The sequence below is a fragment of the Theobroma cacao genome, chromosome 1 (genome assembly GCF_053813885.1).
Source record: "Theobroma cacao isolate CCN51 chromosome 1, ASM5381388v1, whole genome shotgun sequence".
In the NCBI taxonomy this organism is placed as follows: domain Eukaryota; kingdom Viridiplantae; phylum Streptophyta; class Magnoliopsida; order Malvales; family Malvaceae; genus Theobroma; species Theobroma cacao.
The window spans coordinates 734,864-760,699 of record NC_142639.1 but is presented as its reverse complement, the minus strand read 5'-3'; the positions used below and the strand labels follow the sequence as shown (position 1 = coordinate 760,699).

General features: G+C 38.3%; 7 protein-coding genes across 14 annotated transcripts; 4 read left to right on the top strand and 3 right to left on the bottom strand.

The window, feature by feature from the left end:
* Positions 1-11: 11 nt before the first annotated feature.
* Positions 12-2,087, bottom strand: LOC18610755 (protein NUCLEAR FUSION DEFECTIVE 4-like). Its single transcript, XM_007046615.3, has 3 exons — positions 1,748-2,087; positions 765-1,579; positions 12-662 (listed from the first exon to the last, which is right to left on the bottom strand). Exons 1-3 carry the CDS (start codon positions 2,072-2,074, stop codon positions 170-172), a joined length of 1,635 nt encoding a protein of 544 aa, XP_007046677.3. The 5' UTR covers positions 2,075-2,087; the 3' UTR covers positions 12-169.
* A 444-nt stretch (positions 2,088-2,531) lies between these two features.
* LOC18610754 (oligopeptide transporter 7-like) lies at positions 2,532-7,123 on the bottom strand. 2 transcript variants are annotated; one of them, XR_016024679.1, is made up of 8 exons: positions 6,812-7,123; positions 6,099-6,696; positions 5,042-5,611; positions 4,454-4,709; positions 3,996-4,178; positions 3,209-3,873; positions 3,014-3,086; positions 2,532-2,924 (listed from the first exon to the last, which is right to left on the bottom strand). XR_016024679.1 is itself a non-coding variant. In XM_018124548.2 (6 exons), exons 1-6 carry the CDS (start codon positions 6,846-6,848, stop codon positions 3,292-3,294), a joined length of 2,226 nt encoding a protein of 741 aa, XP_017980037.2. In that variant the 5' UTR covers positions 6,849-7,122; the 3' UTR covers positions 3,107-3,291. The 2 variants fall into 2 exon arrangements, 1 of the variants encoding a protein (XP_017980037.2); XM_018124548.2 differs by lacking the exons at positions 2,532-2,924; positions 3,014-3,086 and having other exon boundaries at positions 3,107-3,873; positions 6,812-7,122.
* A 271-nt stretch (positions 7,124-7,394) lies between these two features.
* On the bottom strand, positions 7,395-10,960 carry LOC18610753 (S-adenosyl-L-methionine-dependent methyltransferases superfamily protein). Of its 3 annotated transcripts, none has more exons than XM_018124558.2 (10): positions 10,761-10,960; positions 10,454-10,598; positions 10,027-10,117; positions 9,379-9,576; positions 9,058-9,296; positions 8,825-8,956; positions 8,543-8,610; positions 8,369-8,430; positions 8,116-8,250; positions 7,395-7,838 (listed from the first exon to the last, which is right to left on the bottom strand). In XM_018124558.2, the coding sequence occupies exons 1-9, from the start codon at positions 10,958-10,960 to the stop codon at positions 8,117-8,119; spliced, it is 1,269 nt and encodes a 422-aa protein (XP_017980047.2). In that variant the 3' UTR covers positions 7,395-7,838; position 8,116. The 3 variants fall into 3 exon arrangements, with proteins under 3 accessions (XP_017980047.2, XP_007046669.3, XP_017980050.2); XM_007046607.3 differs by having other exon boundaries at positions 7,395-7,814; XM_018124561.2 differs by having other exon boundaries at positions 7,395-7,814; positions 9,178-9,296.
* A 152-nt stretch (positions 10,961-11,112) lies between these two features.
* On the top strand, positions 11,113-14,316 carry RMR1 (receptor homology region transmembrane domain ring H2 motif protein 1). 3 transcript variants are annotated; one of them, XR_016024720.1, is made up of 6 exons: positions 11,113-11,249; positions 11,427-11,657; positions 11,757-12,149; positions 12,678-12,775; positions 13,790-13,864; positions 13,958-14,316. XR_016024720.1 is itself a non-coding variant. In XM_088803891.1 (6 exons), the coding sequence occupies exons 1-5, from the start codon at positions 11,129-11,131 to the stop codon at positions 13,811-13,813; spliced, it is 867 nt and encodes a 288-aa protein (XP_088660017.1). In that variant the 5' UTR covers positions 11,113-11,128; the 3' UTR covers positions 13,814-13,857; positions 13,958-14,316. The 3 variants fall into 3 exon arrangements, 2 of the variants coding, with proteins under 2 accessions (XP_088660017.1, XP_088660042.1); XM_088803891.1 differs by having other exon boundaries at positions 13,790-13,857; XM_088803916.1 differs by lacking the exons at positions 13,790-13,864; positions 13,958-14,316 and having other exon boundaries at positions 12,678-13,783.
* A 456-nt stretch (positions 14,317-14,772) lies between these two features.
* STR18 (sulfurtransferase 18) lies at positions 14,773-16,052 on the top strand. 2 transcript variants are annotated; one of them, XM_018116625.2, is made up of 6 exons: positions 14,775-14,976; positions 15,103-15,183; positions 15,306-15,385; positions 15,489-15,559; positions 15,627-15,680; positions 15,780-16,052. In XM_018116625.2, exons 1-6 carry the CDS (start codon positions 14,957-14,959, stop codon positions 15,894-15,896), a joined length of 423 nt encoding a protein of 140 aa, XP_017972114.2. In that variant the 5' UTR covers positions 14,775-14,956; the 3' UTR covers positions 15,897-16,052. The 2 variants fall into 2 exon arrangements, with proteins under 2 accessions (XP_088660058.1, XP_017972114.2); XM_088803932.1 differs by having other exon boundaries at positions 14,773-15,183.
* Positions 16,053-16,994: 942 nt separating this feature from the next.
* On the top strand, positions 16,995-21,456 carry LOC18610750 (MLO-like protein 4). The gene is made up of 15 exons (XM_007046602.3): positions 16,995-17,171; positions 17,292-17,349; positions 17,445-17,668; positions 17,846-17,962; positions 18,063-18,123; positions 18,234-18,340; positions 18,724-18,798; positions 19,069-19,154; positions 19,345-19,394; positions 19,816-19,856; positions 19,965-20,135; positions 20,220-20,255; positions 20,565-20,632; positions 20,742-20,802; positions 20,894-21,456. The coding sequence occupies exons 1-15, from the start codon at positions 17,043-17,045 to the stop codon at positions 21,206-21,208; spliced, it is 1,599 nt and encodes a 532-aa protein (XP_007046664.3). The 5' UTR covers positions 16,995-17,042; the 3' UTR covers positions 21,209-21,456.
* Positions 21,457-21,915: 459 nt separating this feature from the next.
* On the top strand, positions 21,916-25,242 carry LOC18610749 (26S proteasome non-ATPase regulatory subunit 4 homolog). Of its 2 annotated transcripts, none has more exons than XM_007046601.3 (11): positions 21,916-22,059; positions 22,167-22,280; positions 22,433-22,538; positions 22,653-22,767; positions 22,854-23,063; positions 23,158-23,470; positions 23,731-23,854; positions 24,249-24,352; positions 24,452-24,520; positions 24,797-24,872; positions 24,994-25,242. In XM_007046601.3, the coding sequence occupies exons 1-10, from the start codon at positions 22,048-22,050 to the stop codon at positions 24,842-24,844; spliced, it is 1,215 nt and encodes a 404-aa protein (XP_007046663.2). In that variant the 5' UTR covers positions 21,916-22,047; the 3' UTR covers positions 24,845-24,872; positions 24,994-25,242. The 2 variants fall into 2 exon arrangements, with proteins under 2 accessions (XP_007046663.2, XP_017969888.1); XM_018114399.2 differs by having other exon boundaries at positions 24,452-24,541.
* Positions 25,243-25,836: the final 594 nt, after the last annotated feature.

Genomic DNA, 25,836 nt, shown 5'->3' with positions numbered 1-25,836 from the left:
GACAATTGACATTATAATGAAAAAACAATAATCAATCCAGTTTTATTGGGTAATTGAAGCCTAAGAGAATGATACAGCTACTGTTCTTATTTACAAATTCTAGAGAAGTGAATCATTGATGGATACCTGGTGACAAACTAAAAAAATTTCTATACAGAAAAGCATCTGCTCAGCATTTTGTTGATGAAGAATGATCTGTAGTTTTTGTAGCAGTAATGGATTTTTTGCTCTCATGAATCTTGGCATAGACAGTTCTTGTTCTGGCAGCCAACAACATGTCCAGCCCCAGTCCAAGGACACATGTTATGGCCATGATGACAAAGACAAGGCAGTAACAATGAGCCCCAATGCAGGTGTTGCCTCCTCCGTCATTGGCAGCGGCTTCGGCATCGTACAAATAACCAGCAAGCAGGCCGGAGAACAGGAAGGATCCCAGAGGAAGGTTGAGAATGAGGATGTTGTATACAAGACCATAGTATTTGAGCCCAAAAAGTTCTGATGCAACTGGGACGGTTACTGTCAGGCGAACTCCATAGCATATTCCGACCAAGATTGAGCCAACATAGAGTGATCCTGGCAAGGCAAAGGCCATTATGACATATCCAGTGGACATTAGAACTTGAGAAGCTGCATTCCAGAGAGGCCTTGGAGTCCCAAATTTCCTGCAAAAATCAAATAATTGTTTGAGAAACTAGATGGCATGGCAAGTGGTTGGATGATTATTTCAAAAAATTAGTAGGGAGGGAGAAGCAAAATTTAGTTACCAGATGTAGTATTCTGATAATAAACCTGAAGCAATGCGTCCAAAGAAACCCCAAATGCTGGTGAGAGAAACGAAAATGGACACATCAGGGTAGCCAAGAGCTAGCCCCATTTGTCCCATATTGTTCATCACACACATTCCAGTACCTACACCACAAAGAAATGACACAGACAATATCCAGAAGTCAAATGTTTGTACCATCTCAATGATTGTGTGATCCTCCCCAATCAATGGTCGTTTCCTGTCAAGATCCTCCAGCTTAACACCGGCAGTTGTTGTCTCCGGCTTCTTTGATTGGTTCAGAAGCAATGGCTCCTTCATTGGTTGCTCAATATCAGAGTTAGACCTTGGTTTGGATAGAATAGAGTACAATGGGACTCCCAATGGAGTGGCTAGAAGGGTAACAAGTCCTACTGCAAATATCAATGACAAAAACTGACCATGACTTCCAGTGATATCAAAGGCCAAGAGATAGACAGCTAATACGATAGCAATGCCATTGAAGATGTGGAAATATTGTGTTTCTTGTTGCAATTCACTTGGCCTTGAAGCCGGTGGGGTTTCATGGAGGAAGAAGACAGCAGTGAGGCAAACAACGGCAGGAACAACCGCAAGAATGAAGAGAAACGTAGAAGGGTCAGAAGAGAAGAGAGCTGTGCAGATATCTGTGAAGATTGCAGTGCTGAGTCCAACATAACCCTTAAGGATACCTGAGACCGGGCCACGATTTTTAGGAAAATTTCGCATGCAAGTCACTAGAACTGCTGTGTTCATCCATGTTGTGCTGTTGCCTCCCAGACACAGGAATATACACATCTGCAATAGGATACAATCCAGAGTCAGGTAATATCATACATACCGATAAAAAGACAGTGAAGCTTTGCAGGCACATGTTAATTTCCACTTTTAAGAATCAATGGAAATTCTATGTGGCTGATCATTAGCACAATTCTTCTGATGATAACATTCGATGTGGAAGCTTACCTGCCAGTATGGAAGAGGACGAATCCGCTGGCTGACAACAAGCCATTGAACTCCATATCCTATAAATCCTTCGAGTGATCCAATGATGAGTAGAACTGATGTTGGCAAACAATCGGAAGCAAAGCCAGAAAGAAGTCCAAAAGCCTTGCCAACATCTTTAGCGACTGAGAGATTGTTGAGCTCCAGCTGTGTAAGAGCCATTAGTGATTTCAATGCATCCGAGTAGTTAGCAAATGTGTAATTGTTGCCACAAATTGCCTGAACCCATATAGCTGTGACCAATCCTAGCCATTTTCCAGCATAAGTAGTAGAAAACAAAGGACCCATATTATCAAAGAAGGAAAGAGAGTTGAAATTCTTTTGCTGCGTATGAGCTGTTATGGGAACTATTGGCCATTGCTATTTATAGTTTTTGTTTTACCTTCATAATGGTATTCAAATTATACAAAACCAACTGTTCATCGTCAGACCATGGTTTTACAATCCCACGACTCGAATCAGTAGTTTCTCAGGGTCAAAGAAGTAGCAAAATGAAAGAGCAAAAAAAAAATGAAGCAGTCAGCTTTCAGTGGGACGCTATTAAAATATTGCAATGCGTTTAACAGGTGCAAATGTTAAGAGGATGAATTTTGGATTTATAGGCAACGAGAGTTAACCTCTTTTGAGAAGAATAGTAATGATTTTACAATAATGGAGTTAATTTAGATCTGATTGTGTTATTATGTTAAGTATTTTAATAAATAAAGTGATATGACACGTATTAAAGATATTACAGAGTTCGACAAAAGAAAAATATTACTTAATCTCTTATTAAATAAATAAATGTGAAATCTTAAAACTTATAAATATAAACCTTACATATGTCAATAGATAAAGTTATGAATATAAATTCTTCCATAATCTCACATTGGATGACTTGTGCTGATTAAGTTTGCTGATAACTTCAACTCCTCAAGTCCAAAGGAAAACGAGAAAAATTATCAGCGTAAGCTGCAGATTGTGGAAGAGGACTGCCTTGAATTCTATGGCTCTAATCACTCTCGTCCTCTCTTGTTTCCCACATGTAACGAGGCAAATCCAACAAGTAAAACCTCGTTGATCACCAGGTGCTGATCCCATGGGCTTAATTCCATAATTACTTTTCCAAATAATCTATAGTAGCTGGTGGGTCAAGTTGCTGCGGAAGGAGAATAAACAATTTGGCATGTCAAAATCAGCTGGAGTAGATAAGAATGGAAGTATGCTGGCTAGAGCTAGTAAACTGACCAGAAATACGGACTGAACCCCTAGGATTAAAGGCTTGCTCCCTTCTTCAGGTTTTAATTACGATGAGCTGTTGCTGTGGACCAGGGTGGCAAATTGTGACAAAATAAAAATTATATTATAATTAAGAATTAAAAAAAAAAATTCACGACACAAATTACAAGCTTATTTGCAAATGGGCTATGGACAAAGAATTACACGAGTGCTATAAATTACTCGAAAGAGCTTAAGCTGAACACTTGCTTCGCTCAGAAAACAGGGCAGCCTTTAACGATGATCCCTTAGGCGGTTGGGCAAGAAGCCAAAGGACATCTATCCGAATCACTTCCCCACCAGCTAAGGCTGACATGCTCCATTCCTAAGCACAAGTATAGCAGTACCGCCATGAAGGCCAAACCAGCATCAAGTGCGCCAGAGAGAACATAGTTATGGCGACTCCACCAACCACGATGGTATCTGTAAGCAATAAAACCAGAGGCAAATCCAATGAGAACCCAACTGGTGTAGTTGACAGCAGTGGCTGGCGGCATGTTGACCGTCGCACCCAAGAGCACAGGCATTGTAATAAGTTTTATCCATGGCTTGTTTGGGAAAGTCTTAGTTGCAAGCCAAACAAGGACAGGAGCCACAGCTCCAGCTAAGAAGAACCAGTTTATGGCAGAGTAGTAGCCAAGATCACCAAAAATTCTGCGAGGTCCGATTAGCCCCCAGATAACAGAGGCGTCGTAGAACACATGATCACTAGGACAGGTCCATGGGCTGCCAGTAGGAAGCAATTCTCTGTTGCATATGTCTGGAACTGTAGCCATAAGCCACCATGCTGTTCCTAAATGCGCAAATGCTGAGATCATTGTACCACCCACCTGATAAGAATATCATACCATGAAAGATGAAGGCTATTGCAGGAAGAAAAACCTTAAAACATGAAGAGCTACTTTCTTATTTGGTTCTTATAGTAAGGAAAAAGAATCACGAGGAGACGGACCTGAGCTATGAACATGGCTCTAGGAGGAATCTTCATGTAATGACCAAGTTTGAAGTCTTGCAAAAAGGTGATCCCTTGTTTCATACTAATGTAACCATAAACTTTAAAGCACATACTAGCAACAGGATACCCTGGGTATATGTACCCGATTATATATTCTGTAAATATATTCAAAGCTGGTGTCTGCAAAATAAATTTTGTCCATGTCAGAATACTGAAATAAAACTAACAGAACAGATGGTGAAAATAACTAGCAGGTTGTTATTGAAATGGAAGAATTAATCACACATGCAAAGAATCTACCAAATCTAGATAAAATTGGCGATATGCACGAGAGGAGTAGAAGAAGAGGCAAAGAAGCGTCCAACTTTGAGCAATAATAATATTCATTTCAAAGCGTTAAGAACACACAATTTTTGGTAAAAAACAGTGAAATTTATTAAATACCCAGTCTATACCTGATTTGTTGTGGCAGCAATAACTCCAACAGGAAGAGTGAAGAATATGGCTAGACCACAAGCTAACAAAATACCCCACCATGGCAGCTGAAGTTGATCGTTGTAATACTGGCATGTAAATATGGTTGCCGAAATGTTTACTGCAAGGATGCACGTGAACCACCATTCAGGTACTTGCTTGTATTTTCTCATGAGCTTGGTATGCACATCCATCTTCTTCTCACGAAAGGCAGACTTGCTTAGTTGCCAAATTTCTCTACAACATTAAGAAAAGTGACTTTAACTTACTAACACAGACTAATGGTTCAAATCAGTTGGCAGATATCAGTTTTATGCCTTCTGTGCCTGATGGTATATTCTTGTCATACAAATATAAAGCGGGTGGACTATATGAACATTAAGCAACAACTTAAAATACATGCACATGTGGGGAGCAACATCAACATGCATTCTAAAGATTATTAAGCTTTATATGGCAGAGAAAAGCCTCTTGGTCAAGTAATTGGAATCTAAGATTCATCATAATGAACAAATGAGAGGGAATTGAATTATGCTTAATGGCTCAAGCAAACAGGTTAGCAGGCTTACCTCCCGTTAAAGATGATAACATGAACAACAGTGGCAGTCAAGCAAGCAAAGCCAACTCCATAAGACATGGCAAAGACGGTGCTAAGATACAGAGGGCCCTCACGCTCATATGCCTCCATGTCAATGTGGAAGTTGGAGTCTATAATAGCTGAAATGTTATAACTCTGGCCAGTAGAAGTAAACAAGCCATCTGAGAATATCGGGAAGTTCTTAGCCTTGAAGACATTAAGCCAATAAGCAATGGGGGTGATTATATACATGATAAGAGCGAAACCAGCAGCGATGTTGACAGTTGCAAACCAAGGGCTGGCAAGCGGACTTCCAAGGTAAGCGGATATGCTGGACCAATCAAATCCAATGGCACCAATTCCCAGGCCACGGAGCCCTGAACCTAACTGATGAGCTAAGATGGAAGTTGGGAATACCCAGCAAAGCCAGGACAGGGATGACAAAGCTGGGAAAAGGTAGCCTGGAAGCACATAGTAGGCAAAGCTGCAAATAAAAGCTATTAGGAAAAACTGGTTTCTTGTCAATCTGCCCTTAGCTCTCTCCTCTTTCTCGTGTAATGCCCTGTTGATGTCATGGTGTTTGTTAGTAGTACTTCAACATTAAAAATTCATTACCAAACAATAATACTCGGTAGATCGAACAAATGTAGTTGTAAACATGGTAAGACTTAGATTAACATTTTCCCTTCATCATTAATCATTTTTTAATTTTTTATATTTGATTTTCAATATTGAATAATAATCTCTCCGCATGAATCATGACATGATATTATTGAGCCTATTTATCTTAAATCTTAATTTAAAAAAAAAAATCTTGTAAAAAATGTGCGATAGTTGGATTCAGAGAATCTAGGAGATACCGTCGTGATTCCATTAGTCAATAATTAAGACAACGACAAAATTTATGAATCGGATAGGACAGCGTTAGGAACTTCGACAAGCACTAAGCCACTGTAGAACACGTGAGAAGACACTCATTGCAAGAAACTTTGACCGCTCGATCAATTGTCGCAATTTTTTATTAGACGGTCTGAGACACGGAAGCTTACCTAAAGAGGGAAACTTGGACCAGATTTTGGGGCCACCACATGGCGGCCGGCTCCACCAAGTAGCGTCGGAACACGCCGGCCCAGCCGAACCCCAGCACCTGCGTGGTAAAAACGACGAGCAACGCCACTACAAACGACATCTCCTTCTTGTAAAAGATCTTCACGGTGCTGATTAAATGAATCGCGTAGACATTCCCTGCTCCGGAATTGGCGAAGATCGTGATCAGCACGTGCTCCTTCACGTTAAACGGCCCGGGATTGAGAGTGAACTCAAATTTCCGACCTTTGAAGAAAACTCTGTCGGTGACCATCGCTGCCATGAGGTGGCCGAGAGGGACCACCGCGATCTGGGCGGAGATGGAGGAGATGGAGAGAGGTTCTCGACGGTACCAGAAGAACTGGTTAAGAAAGGAGAGGAGGACGCAAGCTAGAGTGCCCAATATCCACGTACGAAACGTGAGAGTTGGGAGGGAAAGGTCGTCTGTGGTCGGGACCGTGAGAGCCACTTGCTCGATAGGAGAGTTCTCGAGATCGTCCGGCGACAACGGGATTGAACCGGAGGCATCGGGTTGGATTTGGTCGGACCGAGACTTTTGAACTGCGCATGAGTTGTTTGGAGTGGAGGGAAGTCAGAAAGAAAGCGCGAGAAAGTGAAGGACAATAGTTTGCTGGAAAATCAAAACAGAAAGAAAAGAGAGGTTTGCGTTTCTTACTGAGAGGAGCCGTGACTTCGTTAATGGCGGTCGTCATCGTTAACGGTTGTTCCCGTTTCCCGGAATTCAAAATGTGTATCAAAGGGCTTTCTAATTTGGGAGGTCAAAGCCCAAAGACAAGAACGGGCTGGACATTGCCTAATCAGCTCTCAACCTAACCATTGGTTTTTAAGGTGGCCTGAGCCTGAGGTCATTGATGTATCTGTCCCGCTTCTAGGACAAGATACATTTTCTTCATTGATGATTAATTAGTTGGTAAACCTTGATTACAATATCCAGATATGGCCAATTTGGGATAAAAGGAAATGTTAAAAATGTTAATAAAAATATTATTATGTTATTTATTTTTTATAATTTATTTAGTAATATGACGTTAACTTTAGTGATCTACATGGATATTCAATAACTTAACATTACTGAAATATTAGATATTAAATTAGTGAATTATCAAATAGTTTAATAACTTTTGTCATGCAAAATCAGTAACTTAAGAGTTAATGAAATATTAAATACAGTGTTAATTTATTAGTAATCTAAATAAATATTCAGTAATTTAGGATCACTGAAATATTAGATAGTGAGATATTGCAAACATATCAAATAGTTTTATAGCTTCTCAGTACCCCTGGCCTGCAACATCAGTAAACTCAAAATACATGATTATTTTTCATAAATTTCATCTATTTCTAATAAACTTCTATGGATATTCAATAAGATTTCGTTACTGAAATATTAAATATGGTGTTACCTTTTAGAGATATATACTAAAATTCTCAAATATCGGATAGTTTTTCCAGTAACCTTGATCTGCAGAATCAGTAACTTCGAAATACATGCAATGCGAAGCATCGTTAATTCGTTATGAACTGCCCACACTCCCCTCTCTGCGGTTATAACATGCATCATTCCATCTGGCAGCGAGCAGGGTCCAAGACCAATAGCGTTGAAACAGGCAGCAGTTGAGATCGAAGAGGCGGAAATGCAGCATCGAGGAGATGATTCTCTGCAATAAGAAATGTATTCGATTCTGAGAGAGAGAAGAAGGGAGGAATGGAAGCAATGAGGAACATTTCACCCACAAGCAAAGAGACCATTCTCTAGTAAATCAGTAACTAATGCATGGAAGCTACAGTTATATGGCTAACATGCAGCATGAGTAGTATGAGTACACATAGCAAATTTATCTTTCAAGTGATCTGAAAAGAAACAAACCTTGAACCTTTTTATTGGGCTAAGCCGAAGAGATTTTATTAAGATTCCAAAAGAAATACAAAAGTTATAGCAGAGAATTGAAGGAACCTGACCTCAAGTGGCCAGTTTTGTGACCTTAGCCACAAAAAGTCCACTAGTTTGTGATGTCAATGGATCAAAGCGTAGGGTCTTTGGTATCCTCCCACACTTACAGGGCCACCCTTCAGCTTCATCAATTTCCTGTAGTTCTGCAGGATCCAAAGGCAATATCTCTATCCCATAAGATTGAAAGAAAAAGATAACAAGGCTCTATGTTTCAAGACACCTTTTTCTCATATGAGAGTTTAAAGTATCAACGGCCCTAACCTGCAGAAGCATTTTCCTTGAGGAAGCGCTCTACTATGTCTTCATTCTGAGCAACCGTCAAACTAATTGATGTAGAGAATAAAAGAAAAGCAAACATAACATCATTTTGGTTCTTTTATGCGAGTATGTGCACTATAAAATTTACAAGCCATGAGAAATGCCAATGAAATGCACCTGCAAGTGCTGTAGACAAGCAACCCCCCAACTTTCAGCAATCTAAAGCCATTCCTTAGAAGTTTTAACTGCAAGACAACAAATATACTCGATGTTAGATGAAGAAAAGACTGAAAATAAAAGTGAGAGTATTTACTAGCCTTCCGATGGTAAGCAACTAGAATAGTGAACAGGATGAAATGAATAATGGGAAGAAGAGAATGAGCAGTTCTCTCAATCAAATATAATTTCGGAAGCCTAAAATTAAAAATATACCATATCGTGATGGAAAAAAGATATTACCTGAAGTACAGTTAAACTATCTGTTCTCTCTGCATCCAATACACGACGTTGAAGCGTTCTCCAGCCCCAATGTTCAAATTTTTGGATGTGTCTAACTGATCCATCATGAGTGCACTCTGCATCCACAAGCACCTGAATTAAGTTGGAAATATTTATTAGCTTGCATTTGCGAGAGAGAACGAAAAAATAACATTTTAAATTGCCAGCTGATTTTAAACTAAATGCAACTTCACCTTGTCATAACCACAGCTTGAAACTTCAAGATCAGACATGGTTTTAGATAGTTCATTTTTACTAAGCCCAACTACTCCAGAATGCTGTCCATAAAAGATAAGTTCAGGTTTTTCACTCACTGCAACCAATTGTGAAGACTTGGCTTCCCTTGCTTTAGCAGCTCTTTTCCTTTCTTTCCAAGGTCTCCTGGAAGTCCACTCCCTAAATTTGTCATCCTTATCCTCAAATGCAGATTCACCTATTTAATACTAGACAGAGGAATACGTCATAGCACATAGACATGTATGTAAAGAGTTCTTGAAAAAAAAAAGATTTATTACATGATCTAGAAACTGAATCAACCCTCACAGGAGCAAGAGAAAATGTTGTTCCATCAGCAACAAATAGTCGGCACCGATCACCCAAGGAATATTTCTGCAATATTGTTCTACAAGCTGCTAAACGATGTCTTGCAACATCAACACCAGTTACAGAACCCGAATCACCAAGAAGATCCAACATCATACAAATTTTAGCACCTGAAAGGCATATGTGATAAATAAAGTAGGCAAAACATTCTAGATGAATACAACATCCTATGCTGAGCTGAATCTACAAAATCACTTGAGAATCCAATCCAATCCTACAACATCCTATCCTTTAAAACCAAATCTTTCCTGAAATAAACAATCTAGCTTCTTTATATTTGTCAGTCATAAGAAGAGGAAGTATACGCACAAATATAGTTCTCAGTAATAATCAAACCAACAAACAAAGCATTCCACACAGAATCACAGACATAAACCCCATCCAAGATTTGTGCAACACTTGATATTAGAACGTGCCCTTCAAGATGGAAAACAGGTATTGCATTTTGCAGTTGGTTTGGACTTTATCAAGTGTCCCACTCCTTTGCCACAGTGAAGGGTTTGTGCAAATATACCAGACCAGTTGACTATAAATAATCACAGGAAAAAAAGATCAATTACCGGGAGCAGCACATAGATCAAGAACATGATCCCCAGGGGAGATTTTCAAAGCTGAGACAGCAGCTCCGGAAGCAGCGTCAATTCCATAGATCTGAAAGACCAAAACAAGTAGTTGAAAGAACAAGAATATTGAAAGATATGCAAAAGAGTAAATGCTTGACAATCATGACAATGCCTAAAAGGACAAAGAGACAAACACTAAAGAGTGAAATTTCAAAACTACAAACTGCAACCATCTCTTAAAACAGTTCTATAGGATAAGAGGGAATAAAGTGACTAGAATCACTTTATATATGCAATATCAGACAAAATTCAAGACCTTATCACCATTGATTTAATAAAAGCATAAATATCAAGGTTCCATCAATCAAGGAAACTAAGCTAGAATATCACCGCCAAGTATTGATATGACTTCCATATTCCTCACCTTTCCATCCTGGTATGCCTTTGAATTAGCAATCTGAATATCGGGTGGAAGAGAATAAAAACCAGGTAACCAATCCACTTTCCTAAGCTTACACTTCATCTCAGCTTCAATTTCTTCAAGTTCAGCTTCACACCCAGGTTTCAACCTTTACCCCAAACACAAAAAGCGAAAATTACACAAGCAAACTAATGACTTGCAAATCAACCCAAACAAGGCAGCAACAAATAAAAACAAAAAATGAAACCAAATACAACCAAAGGCGTGTGCGTCAGCTTTACAGATGAAAACAATCTTAAATCAAAGTTACCTTACGTAACGAGGGGTTGAATCAGAGGCTGTATAAATTGAAGGGTCGATTCCATTTTCTTCGAGAAAGTTAAGGAAGGCTTCTGGCAGTGGCAAGTTCGAAATTTCATCCATCACCGAACGGAAAAGGTTTTTGCCAAAGAAGCGCCAGCGGTGGCAGTGTTCGGGAACTCGTTGGAAACCGTAGACAAACCCTTCCATAGAATAACTAAAACGCACCGTGTTGACTGTTTGAAAAACGACGACGTTCCTACTCAGAGCTAGCGCCTTCTATTGGACGCTTATTTTACCGGACTGTTCATCAGAAATCTGAAGCTCAGCTTAAACAAGTTCAATAAAAAACAAAAAAAGAAGCAAAGGAAGATAGCAATGAGAGAAGCTTGGCTTGGATTTTCCTTAGTAATTATTGCTTGTTTGATCGAATTAGCTTCTTCTACCGTTGTCTTGAAGCCCTTCTCCCTTTCCTTCACCGACCTTCCCGCCAAATTCGGTAACTTCTCTTCTGCCTTTCTCCTGTTTGTTTACTAGGAAAATGCAGGAAAGCTTGAAAAAAAAAAAAAAAACAAACCTTTTCAAGCTTAAATTGTTTTACTGCTCTACTCTGAGCTAAAACTTCTCGCAAGAAAAAAAAAGTTAACTGCTTTTTCTTTTTCTGTATGTTCTTTAGCTCGTGGCATGAATAACTCGGGAGTTTGCGGAGCACTAGAAGTGGCGGATCCCTTGGATGCTTGTACTCCGCTCCGGAACGAATTCAGTTCGAACAGAACTGACCCGGTAAAGCTTGCTTTGATAATTCGGGGCGATTGTTCTTTCGAGGAGAAAATCCGAAACGCTCAAAGGGGGGGTTTTTCTGCTGCAATTGTTTACGATGATAGAAATGGAGGCAATTTAGTCTACAGTAAGTTAATTTGCTCTCTAATTTTTCATTCAAAGTTAGAAGATTATTTAATTTAATGGAAAATTAGCTTAAAGGAGCTCTTTGTGTGTGTGTGTGAAGTGATGATGAACCCTAAAGGAATAGAAGTGCAAGCTGTTTTCGTTTCGAAATCTGCCGGTGAATTTTTGAAAGATCATGCGAAAGGGGAAATGGGAGAATGCTGCATCTATGCGCAGCAGAATGGGAGGGCGTGGACGGTATTTGCTATCTGTTTTCTATCACTTGTTGTTATAGCAGTTTTCTTGGTGATAGCCTTCATTGCCCCCAGAAGCTTGTCAAATTGGCGAGGAAGGAACTCAGTAAGAAGTGTGGATACCAAGATGGTCGAAGCTCTTCCCCGTGTCACGTTTAGTTCTGCTCGTTTGAGTCAGTGCTGCACTGGAGAAACTTGTGCAATTTGCCTCGAGGATTATGAGGATGGGGAAATTCTTAAAGTTCTTCCTTGTCAACATGGTGGGATTTTGCTCCTGTAGCTTATTTCTAGTCTTTATGTCACATTTTGCAGTGTATGTTTTACTTGTGGTGGGTAATTTAACTTTCTTTTAGCTCCCAGGAGGGATCTCTTTGCTGTTACAGGCTAGCTTGATTTTCATGAGGTTGAGGAGTTCAACTGTTTAAAATGTAGAAACTGGAAGATACATGATATTTAGTCTATGCTAAATTCTTTGTTGTGAAGTGCGCAGATTTTCACAAATTTCAAAAATATGAGAAAGAATGAACTAGAGGAACTTTTTTAATTTATAATGCAATAGACCGCAGTTTCTGCATTCATGCACATATTCAATCATTTAGTTAGAAAGGCTCTGACAGCACAATTTAAATGAATCCTGTCGTTCTGTATTTTTAGAATTGTTGTTTGCAGACAGATGAATGCCACATGCAAAACTTGTTTCCCCAATCATTTTTTATTTAACTTGTTGTTTCCTTACTCTGGCATTATGTGATTAGATATCACTTAATCAACATGAAAGTTGCTCGCAGATTTTCATTCAAGCTGTGTGGAGTCATGGCTGACTAAGTGGGGAACATTCTGCCCTGTTTGCAAACTCGATATGGCAACCAAAATTGCATATTCTGAGGTTAGTGAGCAAAGGCCATAGTTGTATCTTTGTGTTTAGTGGTGCAACTTAATTCTTCTCATTGAATATTCACATTCTAGAGTTACATCCCCTGTCATAGGCATGCTTCTTGTATTGTGAGCTAAATTGTTTATAAGCTATTGTAGAGATGGAATCATATGTAATTATGGATTTACTGGAAGAACTTAAGGAGACTTCTATAATGGCTTTTTGCAGATGAAATGAAGCAGACATTTTGCATGTGTCACTGTTTAGTTATGATTTTAAAACTGGCGATTGGTAACTTTTTATACTGGATGTTGCATATTCTATCTGATTTTATGGTCATACTAAGCTCCATGAGCATTTGATTAGCTAAGTACATACATAGACGTTGTTTATGAAAGTCAGGGAAATAGTTGTACACTTTTTTTTTTTTTTTGAAAATTCATGATATATTGAAACAGAGGGAAGTAAAAATTTTGATAGCTTATTGGTTATGTTATTTGCACAAATTTTGATAGCTTGTTGAGCATCAGACATCTATGCAATTCCAATATGATAAAAGTACATGTCAGACTCATCTTTTCTTTAAAAACATGAATAGGATTTACTGCACAAGGCTTATTCATGTTACAAAAAGTGTGCATAAACTAACGCCTAAGCCAGCCTACAGTTAGCTTTTGCACTTGTGTTTCGGTTTTGGTTGAGTCGATTTGTCCTTAGCAGTTTGAGATTGTAGGAAGTCATGCTTCTTCTTAGTCTTGGTTATGGAAGTCTTTTCTTAGTCTAGCAGTTGAGGGACATAAATAGCAGTGGGGACAAAATGTCCCTATTGATACTAGAACTTGGTCTAATTGTGCAAGGGTGGCATTTGGTGGTGGAAAATATTACTTGAATGGCCAGTCTGTTTAGCTTTGTTACATGTCATGAAGACATATTTTTTTGTCTACATTCTCACCTAAATTGCAAGATAAGAATCTCTACCCAATATGTTTTATCATTACCCAAATCTGTTTTTCTTTCGTCTGACAGATCAAGCGGAGTAGCCGGGTTTAGAATCAATAATTGGGCATGATCATTTGGCTTTCTTTTCAAGTTGGGTATGAAGTAAACATCCGTCAAATGGATTATATGAATCATGTAAATTCCTTTTTCCCCAGATGCCTCTGATTTTGTTTTCTTCCTAACATTATGTTTCAGTGTGCTTTCTGCTCGGGAGGGACATCCCCATCAGAAGTTTATTTCTTCACCTGTCTCTTCAAAGTATAGACAAGAGGTCCGGGACGATGCTGATGTAGTCTCTTAATGTGAAGTCAGTAAAATTGTTGCAGTGTGATGTCCAACTAATCTTCTTGCCCGGCATCAAAATGATCCTCAGGCATCTTGCCAACCAAAACCTAACAGTCTTGCCTGCACAAAATCCTTGTAAATGGTTCTTCAGCTTTAATTCAAATGGCTGAAATTTTTACAAGCCGTCTGCCATACTTGTTTGTATAATAAAATGCTCATGTTCCAAGATGGCTCATCCTCCTATGTTTCACCTAGCAGGATTTCTTTCATTATCGCATGAATGCAGCTTTGGGGTAAAATATTAAAAAAGAAGAAAGAAAGAGAGAAAAAAGGAAGGCAATTTTCTTGTAATTCTTTTCTCAATCAGTGAGCACCTTGACAATAATCATTCATTGATTGACAATAATCATTTTCTTGTAATTGATGAATAACAAAAAGAAGAAATAAAGGCAATCATTCATTTATTGGCAATTTATTACTCTTTTTTGGTCCACGTTATTGGTAAAATTGTAAGGGTACAGTCGGAGAAGCACCAGAAACAAACTTCATGGGAGGGGAGTGGGAGTCTGAGTAAGTCCCGACAGAAAAGGATCGATGGTTGGTTGCACTTCCTTTGTCCAGATGACGTGGCACCATGTCACTGGTGCCTGCTTACTGGGAGTTAATACAGGTCGTTATCCTCACCCATCCCATAGAAATGGATGAAAGTGCGGCAACAATCAGCTGCGGTTAACAAACAGTATATCTTCTAGTAACTTGAAGCAGTCTCAGCCCACTTGTTTCCATCTTCACCAGGTTTTAGTTTTTCCGAGGCAAAAGAAACCAAGGAAACAGCCGCAGGATCTGAGAAACAACGGCAGGAAGTCAGCAAAGACTTTAACATATATAAAAGAGAATTTCGTATCCGTCATGGGTTCTCTGGATAAAAGGTGACTGTTTTTCCTTTTTTGACAGCATCTGGTTTCTAAGAATAGTTGGTGCAGAAACTTTGATATGGGTGTTTCTTTCGTTGTCTTCCCTTGTGGGTTGTTTCTGTTTCTTCTTATCTTTTGCAGCTCAGGATCAGAAGTTGTTACCATTGATGTTATTCAAGCAAAAAGCTTGCTTCAGTCAGGCTATGGTTATATTGATGTCAGGTAACAGGATTCTTCGAGTCTTTTGTTCATCAACAGGGTTCTTAACTTTTAGTTTTTCCTTTTTTTTTTTGGTAATGAATTTCCTTTTAAGTTTGTGTTTTCGGATTCATTTGTAATAACAGGACAGTGGAAGAGTACAAGAAGGGACATGTGGATGCAGAGAAGATCCTGAATATCCCGTACATGTTCAACACACCAGAAGGTCTAACCTTTAGTTTCTCACAACTGCAAGCTTGTTCTTCATCCTTAAAACTCTGTGGTTTTGGAATTGGTGAAAGTGTAATGAAGCTGATTGTGTACTGCAGGTAGGGTGAAGAATCCTGAATTCCTGAAGCAGGTTTCATCATTTTGCAAGGAGGACGATCTTCTCGTTGTGGTAATTTTGAATTCATTATTTGCTCTCTATAAATGTTATGGAGTTTAATTCTTTGTTTTTCTTTTAGGGCTGCCAAAGTGGGGTCAGATCCCTTTATGCAACTGCTGATCTCCTTACAATAGTAAGTTTATTCAGTTAAAAACTTTCAGACAGAATTTCCCAGGTCCTTGATCAGGGGCCTTAGACCAGAACTAATTAACTGTACTCATTGACATGGCAGGGCTTTAAGAATGTGAGCAACATGGGAGGTGGTTATCTTGCTTGGGTGGATAATGGGTTTCCTCTGAAGATGGAGGAGCCTGTAAAAGTAGAAGACAAGCACAAAGAAGAGCTGTGATTGTTGTCATGTTGTTCATGTAGTTTTCAACAGGGAAAAAGCAAATTTATTACTATTATTTCCCCTTCTCTCTTCTCCCTGTCTAGAAAGATCCTGTCCAGTTTGCCACCCAATGTTAAATTATTATTATTTTATGGAAAACCCTGTTTGCACTTATTGGGTACAACTGCTTTCCTTTGGCTTCTTGTGCACTAAGCAACGCAGAGAAAAAACAACTATGACCCAGTTGAATTCTATCTTCTCTACGCCACAGTAGTCAAATTCAATGGTTTAATGCTGCGTGTGACTCTATTTTCAAGACCAGAAACTATTTCTGAGACTAGACCCTGCAAAGCAATAAAAGCATAGGAACGAACTACTTTCAGAGATACTTGCAAACCCTAAATCAATCAGTACAATATAGTGATAGGTGAGGGTAAGCCTAGTATGGTTACTGAAGCCACTTTCGGTTGTCTATGGACATCCCTCGGCACCACACCAGCCAAACAATCAAAGGATAAAATCCTGACGGTCGACGCTCAAAATCAAATACTATAAACAAATCCGTATAGTCAGTATGTAACCAAGACTGCCCATCTCAAGCACTGTTTAAAAAGAATATTCCCTGCAATATTTTTTTACGTTACATTTGATAACATAAACTAGCATAGGAATCATGATCCTTGTCTATGTTTAAACAATTTTCAACCTCTTCGTCGGAACGTGCCATGAATACACATAAAAAGAAGCGAATATTCTGTTTGAATCACGATTTGCAATTTTCTATGATAATTTGGAATGCTAATGCAGTGATCATGACATGGAAAACCTCACCATAGAAAATGCTACAAGTGAAAAGACAAAGTCACGTTGCACTTTCCAAATTGGCAAATCCTAAGTGGTGAAGATCTCGGTTGCTGGGGTCCCGAGCAATTGGGCAGGTTTGTAAACGAGTTCAACGACCCGGGCATGTGTTCTTAAATTCACTTCAGCTGGAACGGTCTCAAGTTTATGGCACAACCAAAACCCCACCACCAAATCTCTGCTATTTATTGAAAAGGCGTTCCTGAGCTTTTTTATGTTCCATGTCTGTCGGGTCGTGTTGGTCCATTTATTCAATACCCTGAAAGCAGAATTTGGATTAGTGTTTACAGTTTGAAGATAGAAATGGAGAAAGCAGAGACTAGAGAAGGGAAATCGTTGGAAGAAACCCCATCTTGGGCTGTTGCTACTGTGATCATTGTCATGGTTTCTTTTGGTTACCTAATTCATCACTCTTTGAAAAAGTTTGGAGAGGTAAAACTTGTCACCTGTTTTTGATTCACTAATCTCTCATGAATCTGGAAACCCTCCAGGCTCCAAGTTTTTTTGTTTCTCATGTATTTGCATCTCCATATCACTTTCTTCAATCTATAGTGGTTGGACAAGACTAAGCGGAAATCTCTGATGGCAGCCTTGGAGAAGATTAAAGATGGTAAAGAATTGGTTTGAGATTGATTTTGTTTGATGCAATTGTTCTGAGAAGCAGAATTCTTTTGGTCTCATCATATCAATCTTTTGTGTCAGCAGAATTGATGCTTTTTGGAGTTCTCTCGTTGTTGATGGGTCATTGGATTACCTTCTTTGCTAAAATTTGCGTCAAATCATCGACATTGAATAGCCGATTCTATCCTTGCGCAAAGGTTGATGATCGATTGATGGTACAACACATGCTTGTTCCAAGTTCCAAATACTTGAACAACACGATTTCTAGAAAGCAGCAAACTGCCAGGCGGTATGACTATTGTCCTGAGGTAGCATCACTTCCTGCTGTTGGCTTTGAGTCTTGAGATGCTTGGATACTTTCCTGCTTTGTCTGTTTAGTAATGGAAGTGTTATGATTCTGTTTTCCATAACCTGGAACATATATTTTTCACTTTACATTAGCTACTGCAAGGAATTTCTTCACAAATGTGCAATTTGTTTTCCAGGGTCAGGATTCTTTTGCTTCATATGAAAGCCTTGAGCAGCTTCACAATTTCATATTTGTGCTTGGCGTCACCCATGTTTCTTACAGCTTTATTGCCATCGCGTTGGCTATGATTAAGGTTGATGCATCTTCTTACTAATACAAATCCTATTTTGCACCTTAATTTTGGTCTTAATATTTGCCAAGAAAGCCCCAAGTTTACAGTTAAGTTTATGCAGATTTATAGCTGGAGAACATGGGAGAACCAAGCCAAGACTATGGCTATTCAATATGTACAAGGTGCAAATCTTTCCAGCTGATGTTAGGACTTTAATTCTATGTATTCTTCGTTAAGATTTCATTCTAGAGACTACCAATCTCATCCCTATTGCATTGTTTTCTGAATCTAGATTCCTCACAAGCTGTACCAGATAATTTGAAAATGAGGCGATTGACTACTTTCATTTTTCACAATGTTTCCCACCCATGGAGCCAACACAGAGTTCTTGTTTGGCTGGTAGTCTTCTCGAGATCTTGTATATATTGCCAGCTTACCAATTTGCTACTTAGTTATTTTCATTAATCTACACAAAAAGCAGATTTTTTTCCTTCCTTTTTTATGCGAGGAATAAAGCAATTGAGAATCTGCACTTCTTGTTGTCAATACAATGAACTCTCTTGATACTTCTCGACAACATTGGCTGTATGTCACATCTATCAACAATCATGGTTATATTTTCATGATTTTGCTGAAAGTTTCCTGTGCTTGCAAGATCATCTCACCAAGTTACCTCTAACTAAATGTAGCTTCAAAGATGGTTCTTTACCTGTCTTTATTGCTTGTAATTCCTGCACAGTACCATTTACTTTGAAGTGATTTTAATATGTATTATCATGCAGCTTTGTTTCAGCCGCCAGTTCTGGATTTCCATAAACCGAGCTGACTACATGGCTTTGCGCTTGGGCTTCATTACTGTATGTCCATTAGGTTCAACTAGAGGTTTAGCTCCTTAGATCTCTTTGAGTGTGAGCATACATTATTTAATTTATGGCATGCTCGTGTCCTTTACTTCTTAGGATTCCTTTCCTTTTAAGGAAGGGAGGCTGCCATGATCATATGAACAATAATTCACAGGGGTTTGAAGGACTCTAAAGAAACTATTTAGAGCTAGTGAAAGAAATGAGCATGTGGTAGAATTTGAATGGTGAATAACTGATTTTCTTTTTTTTTTATTCTTTTTTTAGACTCATCAACTTCCTTTGACATATGATTTTCATAATTATATGGTTCGAAGCATGGAAGAAGAATTTCGAGATATTGTTGGCATTAGGTACAGCATCTACTCTGACATGCACATTGGTAACAAACCACTTTGAAATTATGGAATCAAATTGTAAAGCAATTAAATATAGTTTCTTGCTGTAATAATTGTTCTACATAAATCAGAAGCAATCTTTATATTGGTTTTTCTCCTTCTATAGCAGCAAGATTGATTTAGTTATATTGCATTTCTTTTGCAGCGTGCCCTTGTGGATTTATGCCATACTATGCGTCTTTCTTGATTTCCATGGTAATTTTCCTTCTGCTTCTGAGAAACTAATACATGCATAGGTTGCCTGAGCTATTGTGGTGTTTGCCCCCTGCTGATGCAGGTAGACACCACTTTTAGCTGCTTGCTGTTGTCTTTCTGAAGCTAAAACCAGTTAAATGAAACTGTCATGTTATCCCTTTTTTCTTGTCCATTGAGGTTGTTAGGACATCCATGGAAATTGAACAGCCCTTTGAGGCCTCAACTACATTACACTTCTGCAATTTTCACTTTTTTTTTTGTCTGTTAACAACTACCTGCTCCTTTAATTGCCCAAATTGTAATGGGATCAAAAACATTTGCAATTCAATGTTCATGCATCAATATATCCCTTCAGCTTTAATCATTTACAAATATATCTTGCTTGATGTTTGTCCTGAAAGGATTGATATTCTTTTGTCAGGAACCCATATTTACTTCTGGCTTTCATTCCTTCCAGCCATTGTACGTCTTCATCATTGCATTCGTCTTTTAAATGTTTACAGCGACTAACAAGTCACAACCTACACGTTCCTGATTTTTCTTTTTCTTCCATTGTGATATATATAAAAGTTGATACTGCTAATTGGTACAAAACTGCACCGTGTGGTGGTGAAATTGGCTGTTGAAACCATGGAGCACAGTACATGGGCGGGTTTTCAGCAGTTTAATCTGAGAGATGAACTCTTTTGGTTTGGAAGGCCCAGGTTTCTTCTATGGTTGATACAGCTTATTTCGTTTCAAGTAAGTGAAGTGATAACATCTTATTGCTTTCATTTGTACTACAAAGTTTGAGTTCTTGTCCATTAACAAGCACTTTGCTTTCAGAATTCATTTGAGATGGCTTCATTCATTTGGTCACTGGTAAGACTTTTGTATTGATGCTCAATTTGACTTGCAGTGCATATCCTTTTAGATGTAATTTAGAATTATACTGGGGAAGTGAATCTGTAATCATACTGCTACAAGATTTTTCAGCCCATTTCATAGAGAAAAAACAAACAGAAACAGTTCTGGGAAACTCTGATGAAGCATTAATTACCTTCTGCCTTATTCTGATCAGTTGCAGATAGGTTAGAACAAGACAGGGTTTTTCTGGTTTTCTGTGTCTTATGATACAAGTCCTTTCTACAAGCCATTGTGTATGGTTCTGATTCTGAGTTCTGCTTTCAGTGGGAAATCAATGATTCTTCTTGCTTCATGGAGAACCAAGGCTACCTCGTGACTCGTTTGGCATTCGGGTACTATAAAAACACCATCCTGACATTATATCATTGTAGTGATTTTCAACTGCTGACTCTCTGCTACTACTAAGAATCACATAATGTATTTGCTGGCCATTTCATGCAGTATCATCTCCCAGTGCTGGTGTAGCTTCATTGCATTCCCACTCTATGTCATAGTTACACAGGTTTGAACTCATTGATCTTTCTGCTTCTTCAGCTCTCTCCCTCTCCTTCTCCTATCTCTCTCACACACACACATTGGGATTGTGGTTATAGATGGGATCAAGGTTCAAGAAAACTGTAGTTTCTGAAAACGTGAGGGTCTCACTATCCAAATGGAAAAAGAGAGTGAAGGAAAAGCATGGTTCCTCTGCTTCACTCCTCAAGGAGTCACACTCAACCTCATCCTTGAACTCAGCGGGAACTGACATACATAAAGCCTACAGCTTCGCCTCAAGCAGCACGGAACAAGGAACCTCGACACACAAAGAAGCATATTTCCTGCAGCAGGAGGCCTTTGGCATTGCATCAGAGAGTTCAACACACGAATCATCATCGCCCAGAGGCAAGAAGCAGAAGGTTCAAATCTAGCTTTTACCTTGGGGATTAGCCATGGCCATGATGATGACAAGCTCAATCATATTGAAGATGAAAAACGTCTCGTTTAACCTTGATCCTTTGTTCTTGTTTGGGATCATATACTTACAAAAACCTATCTAAATTCATTAATTAGCCATCTCTAGTGCCTAAAAATTTCAAATGAATTAAATTATATAATCAAATTATATAATAAATTCGTATAATTTTAAATATCAAATTTGACAAGATCATCTGTCAATTCATTTGTAATTCCATAAATATGATATATTTTTGTTATCTTTTCAACTACAATTTAAGATTTCGATATATAAAATAAATTTTTTTCAAATTTTCACAATAAATCTTAATCTTGAATGTAAATAAAAAAATATAATATTTTTAAATTTTCACAATTTCATTAATTTTAACCACTTTTTTCAAATAATAAAACATATTATAAACTTTTCTTCTATTCAATAATCCATTGTGCTTTCTCATTATTTTTTTTCTCTTTTCCTTTAAAAGCGATGTAAAAACCAATAAAAATGGTCGAAATTTTAAAGATTAAAAAAATTTTATTTTTATTAAACAATTAAAAACATGGTTGTATTCCTTCCAATTGCATCTGGATAAAAAGGCCATTTTACGCGTGGCAGTGCTTCATTGGCTAAAAGACATCGTTTTCTTGTCATAGCCTATAGCTATATATTTCAAGAGCACCTGCTGTTCTTGTCCAAACTCCGTCGTTTTGGAAACAGCAAATCCGTCTCCTTCAAGTAAACTGTTAAGCCCCAAAGAGTTCTTCCCTTTCTCTCGATCCTTCCTTGGTTTCTCATCTCCATCGTTTAACCATGGTGCTCGAGGTAAACCAAAATCTCATTTCGCTTTTCTGTTCCCAAATTCTATTTTTTTTAATTTCCTCTCAATTCAATTCAGTTGCTTTAATCCTAATTTTGTGTACACCGAACAGGCAACGATGATCTGTATCGACAATTCGGAGAGGATGCGAAACGGTGATTACTCTCCCTCTAGATTTCAAGCTCAAGCCGATGCTGTTAATCTTATTTGCGGAGCTAAAACTCAGGTACACAGGATAAAGAAGAAGCTTTGATCTTTCTTTAGTTGAAAATGAAAGAAAAAGATTTCGAATCTTTTTAAACGTGTGGTGTTTCTTTTATTGTACGTGCATTTTAGGGTTTAGTTGATTTTATTGAATCGGATGTGTTATTTTTGCAGTCTAATCCAGAGAATACAGTGGGAGTTTTAATAATGGCAGGAAAAGGAGTTCGTGTTTTGGTCACTCCTACCAGTGATCTTGGCAAACTCTTAGCTTGCATGCATGGTTCGTTTCTTTAGGCTTATACTTCAGTTCTCTTAACATTGTTGACTCTGATAATAAATGGATGTTATCATGTTGAAAGATACTAAATCGGAGTTTTTGGTTATGCTGATTTAGGTTTAGAAATTGGTGGTGAAATGGACTTGGCAGCTGGGATTCAGGTGGCTCAGTTAGCGCTTAAGCATCGCCAGAATAAAAAGCAGCAGCAAAGGATTATTGTCTTTGCTGGAAGGTTTGCTTTTTATTGCTTATGTCTGTTAACTAAGAAATGTTTTCTTTCTATGCTTTTTGGTTGTTATGTGCGATGATTGCTTGCAGTCCTATCAAACCTGACAAGAAGTCATTGGAGATGATTGGAAGGAAGTTGAAAAAGAATAGTGTAGCTCTTGATATTGTAAATTTTGGTGAAGATGATGAAGGGAAGACAGAGAAGCTGGAAGCGCTTCTAGCTGCTGTTAACAATAATGATTCCAGTCACATTGTTCATGTTCCTGCTGGTCCTAATGCTCTCTCTGATGTACTTATAAGGTTAGTGGTTTGGATGTTTCTGATTTGTGCATGTTATTGTCTGGATAAATTGTGTTTTTATTGCTAATACTGGAATTTCTATTATCCATGGCAGTACCCCCATCTTCACTGGGGATGGGGAAGGTGGAAGTGGCTTTGCAGCTGCGGCAGCAGCAGCTGCAGCTGGTGGAGTCTCTGGTTTTGAGTTTGGTGTGGATCCCAACCTTGATCCTGAATTGGCCCTTGCTCTTAGAGTTTCAATGGAAGAGGAGAGGGCCAGGCAAGAAGCGGCTGCTAAAAAGGCAGCAGAGGAGGCATCTAAACAAGAAAAGGGCGGGGAACAACAATCTAGCTCACAGGATGCAACAATGACTGAACATGCCAGTGGGGCAACTTCAGAAGCTGATAATAAGAGAAACGATTTATCAGTTAGTATCATTAGCTTCTGATATAATTTTTCTGTTCTTTTTGTGATGCGCTGCATTTGTAATGTTGATGGTCTAATGTTAAATAGTTTCTGATCCTTTGTCAGATCATATGACTGTTTGTAAAGACTATTATGTGTCTCATCATTACTTGGTTTGATAGGATAGCTGCTTCAAGCTGGATGATTGTCTCATAAAAGAAGACATGATTGGCGTTTCGATATTCTTTCATGTTGAGACAACTGACATTGAGTTGGTTACAGGACGATGACAATGCTTTACTACAACAGGCGCTTGCAATGTCCATGGATGAGCCTGCCTCTAGCCATGATGTACAGGACACAGAGATGTCAGATGCAGCTGCAGATGATCCAGAGCTTGCTTTAGGTAAGTACAGCTGAGTCGTTTTTATTACTTCCACCTGGATAAAGTAGCATATCTGTGTCAACTATTTCCTTTCTTTGTCAAAAAAAGAAGCCCAGTTATATTGATGTTAGGCACATTTCCATTCTTTTATTTTTAGCGGTTTAGGGTTTTTTGACGTTGCATTTGATGGTGAATGATGACCAAAGAGTGTCCTTTTTGTCACTTAATTTTTTTGAATGATTCCTACAAGTAAAATATTCATACTATCTGTAGCTTGATATGCAAGTTAAATCATCCCTAAGAATCAGCTCTCTTTTGTCTCCGAAACTTTATGGATGTAGACCCTGGGTATGTCCAGATAATTTTACTTTCTTCTGCATGCTGATTTAATTTCCTATACTTCCAATTCTTGCAGCTCTTCAATTATCCGTGCAAGACAGTGCAAAAGATTCATCTAGTCAGGCAGATGTGAGCAAGTTGTTAGCAGACCAGTCCTTCGTATCCTCCATCCTTGCATCGGTATGTCTACTGCAGTTTCTGTTTTATCTTTTTCCTCCTCACAGCAAGTTCTGTGTTAAAAAATAAAGCTCGTGTAATGGTAAATAATTGCTTTTGCAGCTTCCTGGGGTAGATCCAAATGATCCTTCAGTTAAGGAGGTGCTTGCTTCCATGCAAAGCCAGTCTGAGGTGAGCTCATCAAACTTAGTGGTAGGTTTAAATGCTTTATAGCAGGAATTGAGATATGGTTCTGAGTGTTAAAGACTTGGGGTTAAATCCTGTTTTAAAAAGGGATTGGAGTGTTAGGTAGAACTATTCTTAAATTGTAGCTTTATTACTGGACTCAAATATAGGTTTTATAACATCAATTTTTATGTCTGATTCTAATTTATATATGAAAATATGTGCTTTTTATCATTAAATTTGTTTTCAATGATTTCTGATGATATTATGCCACCCTTGTAGACCCAGCAGAAGCAGGATGAGGACAAGGCACCAAATGAGGAGAAGTGATTTTTCTTTGAATTTCCTTTTCTTTCAGGTTGCAGTTTCTGATTTCACCTAGTTCATGATACACTCCAATTTGCCACTTCTCTTAGTAACCTCTTGGAGAGTTCTAGTGTTTGGTATGACTGATTTTTTTTTTTATTTTTTGAAATCAGATTCCTTGTGCAGATTTGGAAGCTCCTGATTGCAGCCACTCGATATTCATGTAGATGGGTATTATTTGTTCTAAAGGCTTTGGAAGAGTTTCTGATATTTTCATGTCAAAGAATTGTAACATTGAAATGTAACTCTTTGATGTTTCCACTAGTTATATACTACACATATATATCCCCCAAGTACAGATTGAGAATGTCATCATGCATGGAAAACTTATTTGCAATGAGATCCAATCTTTTTTCCCCCCACTTTCCAAAGGAAACAACGATTACTATGTTCATTTCTAGTAAGTTCCAATGGTTGAAATTTAGTTGCCATTTTTTTAGAATGAAAAAGTGGGATATAAGGTTCAAATATTGGCCAAAGCCATGCCCAAATTTTGAGTCACATCTCTGCAGGTGCCAAATGACAAACACACAGGATGATTTTCTTCCATTTCTTTTGAAAGATTCACCTGTAAATATGACTCAACATCAGGCTAAGTTTGAATTCAACTACACGTAGCAAGGTAATCTCGAGTGAGAATCACCTTAAAAAAAGGACTACGAAACTATCAATTTGTTTGTACTCACTGGGAAAAGGCCAACTCTGAGCCTAGGCCGGTCAACAAATTCCCAGAGCAAAACCCAAGAATTTTGTCCTTTTTATTTTGGTTTTACCCTAATCTTATCCTTGGTTTTGACTTCTCTTACATCTATAAAATGAAAAAGAAAGAAGAAAAGGTATAGCACGTGTAGTTCTAGAGAGATAGAGACTTGGTCCATTGCTGTTAGTTGATGGCGGCTAAGTGAAATACCAAACAAGTAGGAAAAATTTTGCACTCAAAACTGTATGTTAGTGTA

Excerpts from the sequence above, each read along its gene's own strand:
- LOC18610755 (XM_007046615.3), bottom strand. The coding sequence starts at position 2,074 with ATGGGTCCTTTGTTTTCTACTACTTATGCTGGAAAATGGCTAGGATTG. Across the intron at positions 1,580-1,747 it reads GTCCTCTTCCATACTGGCAG|ATGTGTATATTCCTGTGTCT; the intron begins GTAAGCTTCCAC and ends ATCCTATTGCAG. Across the intron at positions 663-764 it reads TTATCAGAATACTACATCTG|GAAATTTGGGACTCCAAGGC; the intron begins GTAACTAAATTT and ends TGATTTTTGCAG.
- LOC18610754 (XM_018124548.2), bottom strand. The coding sequence starts at position 6,848 with ATGACGACCGCCATTAACGAAGTCACGGCTCCTCTCA. Across the intron at positions 6,697-6,811 it reads CGAAGTCACGGCTCCTCTCA|TTCAAAAGTCTCGGTCCGAC; the intron begins GTAAGAAACGCA and ends ACTCATGCGCAG. Across the intron at positions 5,612-6,098 it reads GTCCAAGTTTCCCTCTTTAG|GGCATTACACGAGAAAGAGG; the intron begins GTAAGCTTCCGT and ends TGACATCAACAG.
- LOC18610753 (XM_018124558.2), bottom strand. The coding sequence starts at position 10,960 with ATGGAAGGGTTTGTCTACGGTTTCCAACGAGTTCCCGAACACTGCCAC. Across the intron at positions 9,297-9,378 it reads TGATTCAGTTTCTAGATCAT|GTGAATCTGCATTTGAGGAT; the intron begins GTAATAAATCTT and ends AGTATTAAATAG. Across the intron at positions 8,611-8,824 it reads ATAGTTTAACTGTACTTCAG|TTAAAACTTCTAAGGAATGG; the intron begins GTAATATCTTTT and ends GTTGTCTTGCAG.
- RMR1 (XM_088803891.1), top strand. The coding sequence starts at position 11,129 with ATGAGAGAAGCTTGGCTTGGATTTTCCTTAGTAATTATTGCTTGTTTG. Across the intron at positions 11,658-11,756 it reads TGGAGGCAATTTAGTCTACA|TGATGATGAACCCTAAAGGA; the intron begins GTAAGTTAATTT and ends GTGTGTGTGAAG. Across the intron at positions 12,150-12,677 it reads AGTTCTTCCTTGTCAACATG|ATTTTCATTCAAGCTGTGTG; the intron begins GTGGGATTTTGC and ends AGTTGCTCGCAG.
- STR18 (XM_088803932.1), top strand. The coding sequence starts at position 15,041 with ATGGGTGTTTCTTTCGTTGTCTTCCCTTGTGGGTTGTTTCTGTTTCTT. Across the intron at positions 15,386-15,488 it reads CATGTTCAACACACCAGAAG|GTAGGGTGAAGAATCCTGAA; the intron begins GTCTAACCTTTA and ends TGTGTACTGCAG. Across the intron at positions 15,560-15,626 it reads AGGACGATCTTCTCGTTGTG|GGCTGCCAAAGTGGGGTCAG; the intron begins GTAATTTTGAAT and ends TTTTTCTTTTAG.
- LOC18610750 (XM_007046602.3), top strand. The coding sequence starts at position 17,043 with ATGGAGAAAGCAGAGACTAGAGAAGGGAAATCGTTGGAAGAAACCCCA. Across the intron at positions 18,341-18,723 it reads ACAGAGTTCTTGTTTGGCTG|CTTTGTTTCAGCCGCCAGTT; the intron begins GTAGTCTTCTCG and ends ATTATCATGCAG. Across the intron at positions 19,395-19,815 it reads CGTCTTTCTTGATTTCCATG|GAACCCATATTTACTTCTGG; the intron begins GTAATTTTCCTT and ends TTCTTTTGTCAG.
- LOC18610749 (XM_018114399.2), top strand. Across the intron at positions 22,281-22,432 it reads TTTGCGGAGCTAAAACTCAG|TCTAATCCAGAGAATACAGT; the intron begins GTACACAGGATA and ends TTATTTTTGCAG. Across the intron at positions 22,539-22,652 it reads ACTCTTAGCTTGCATGCATG|GTTTAGAAATTGGTGGTGAA; the intron begins GTTCGTTTCTTT and ends ATGCTGATTTAG.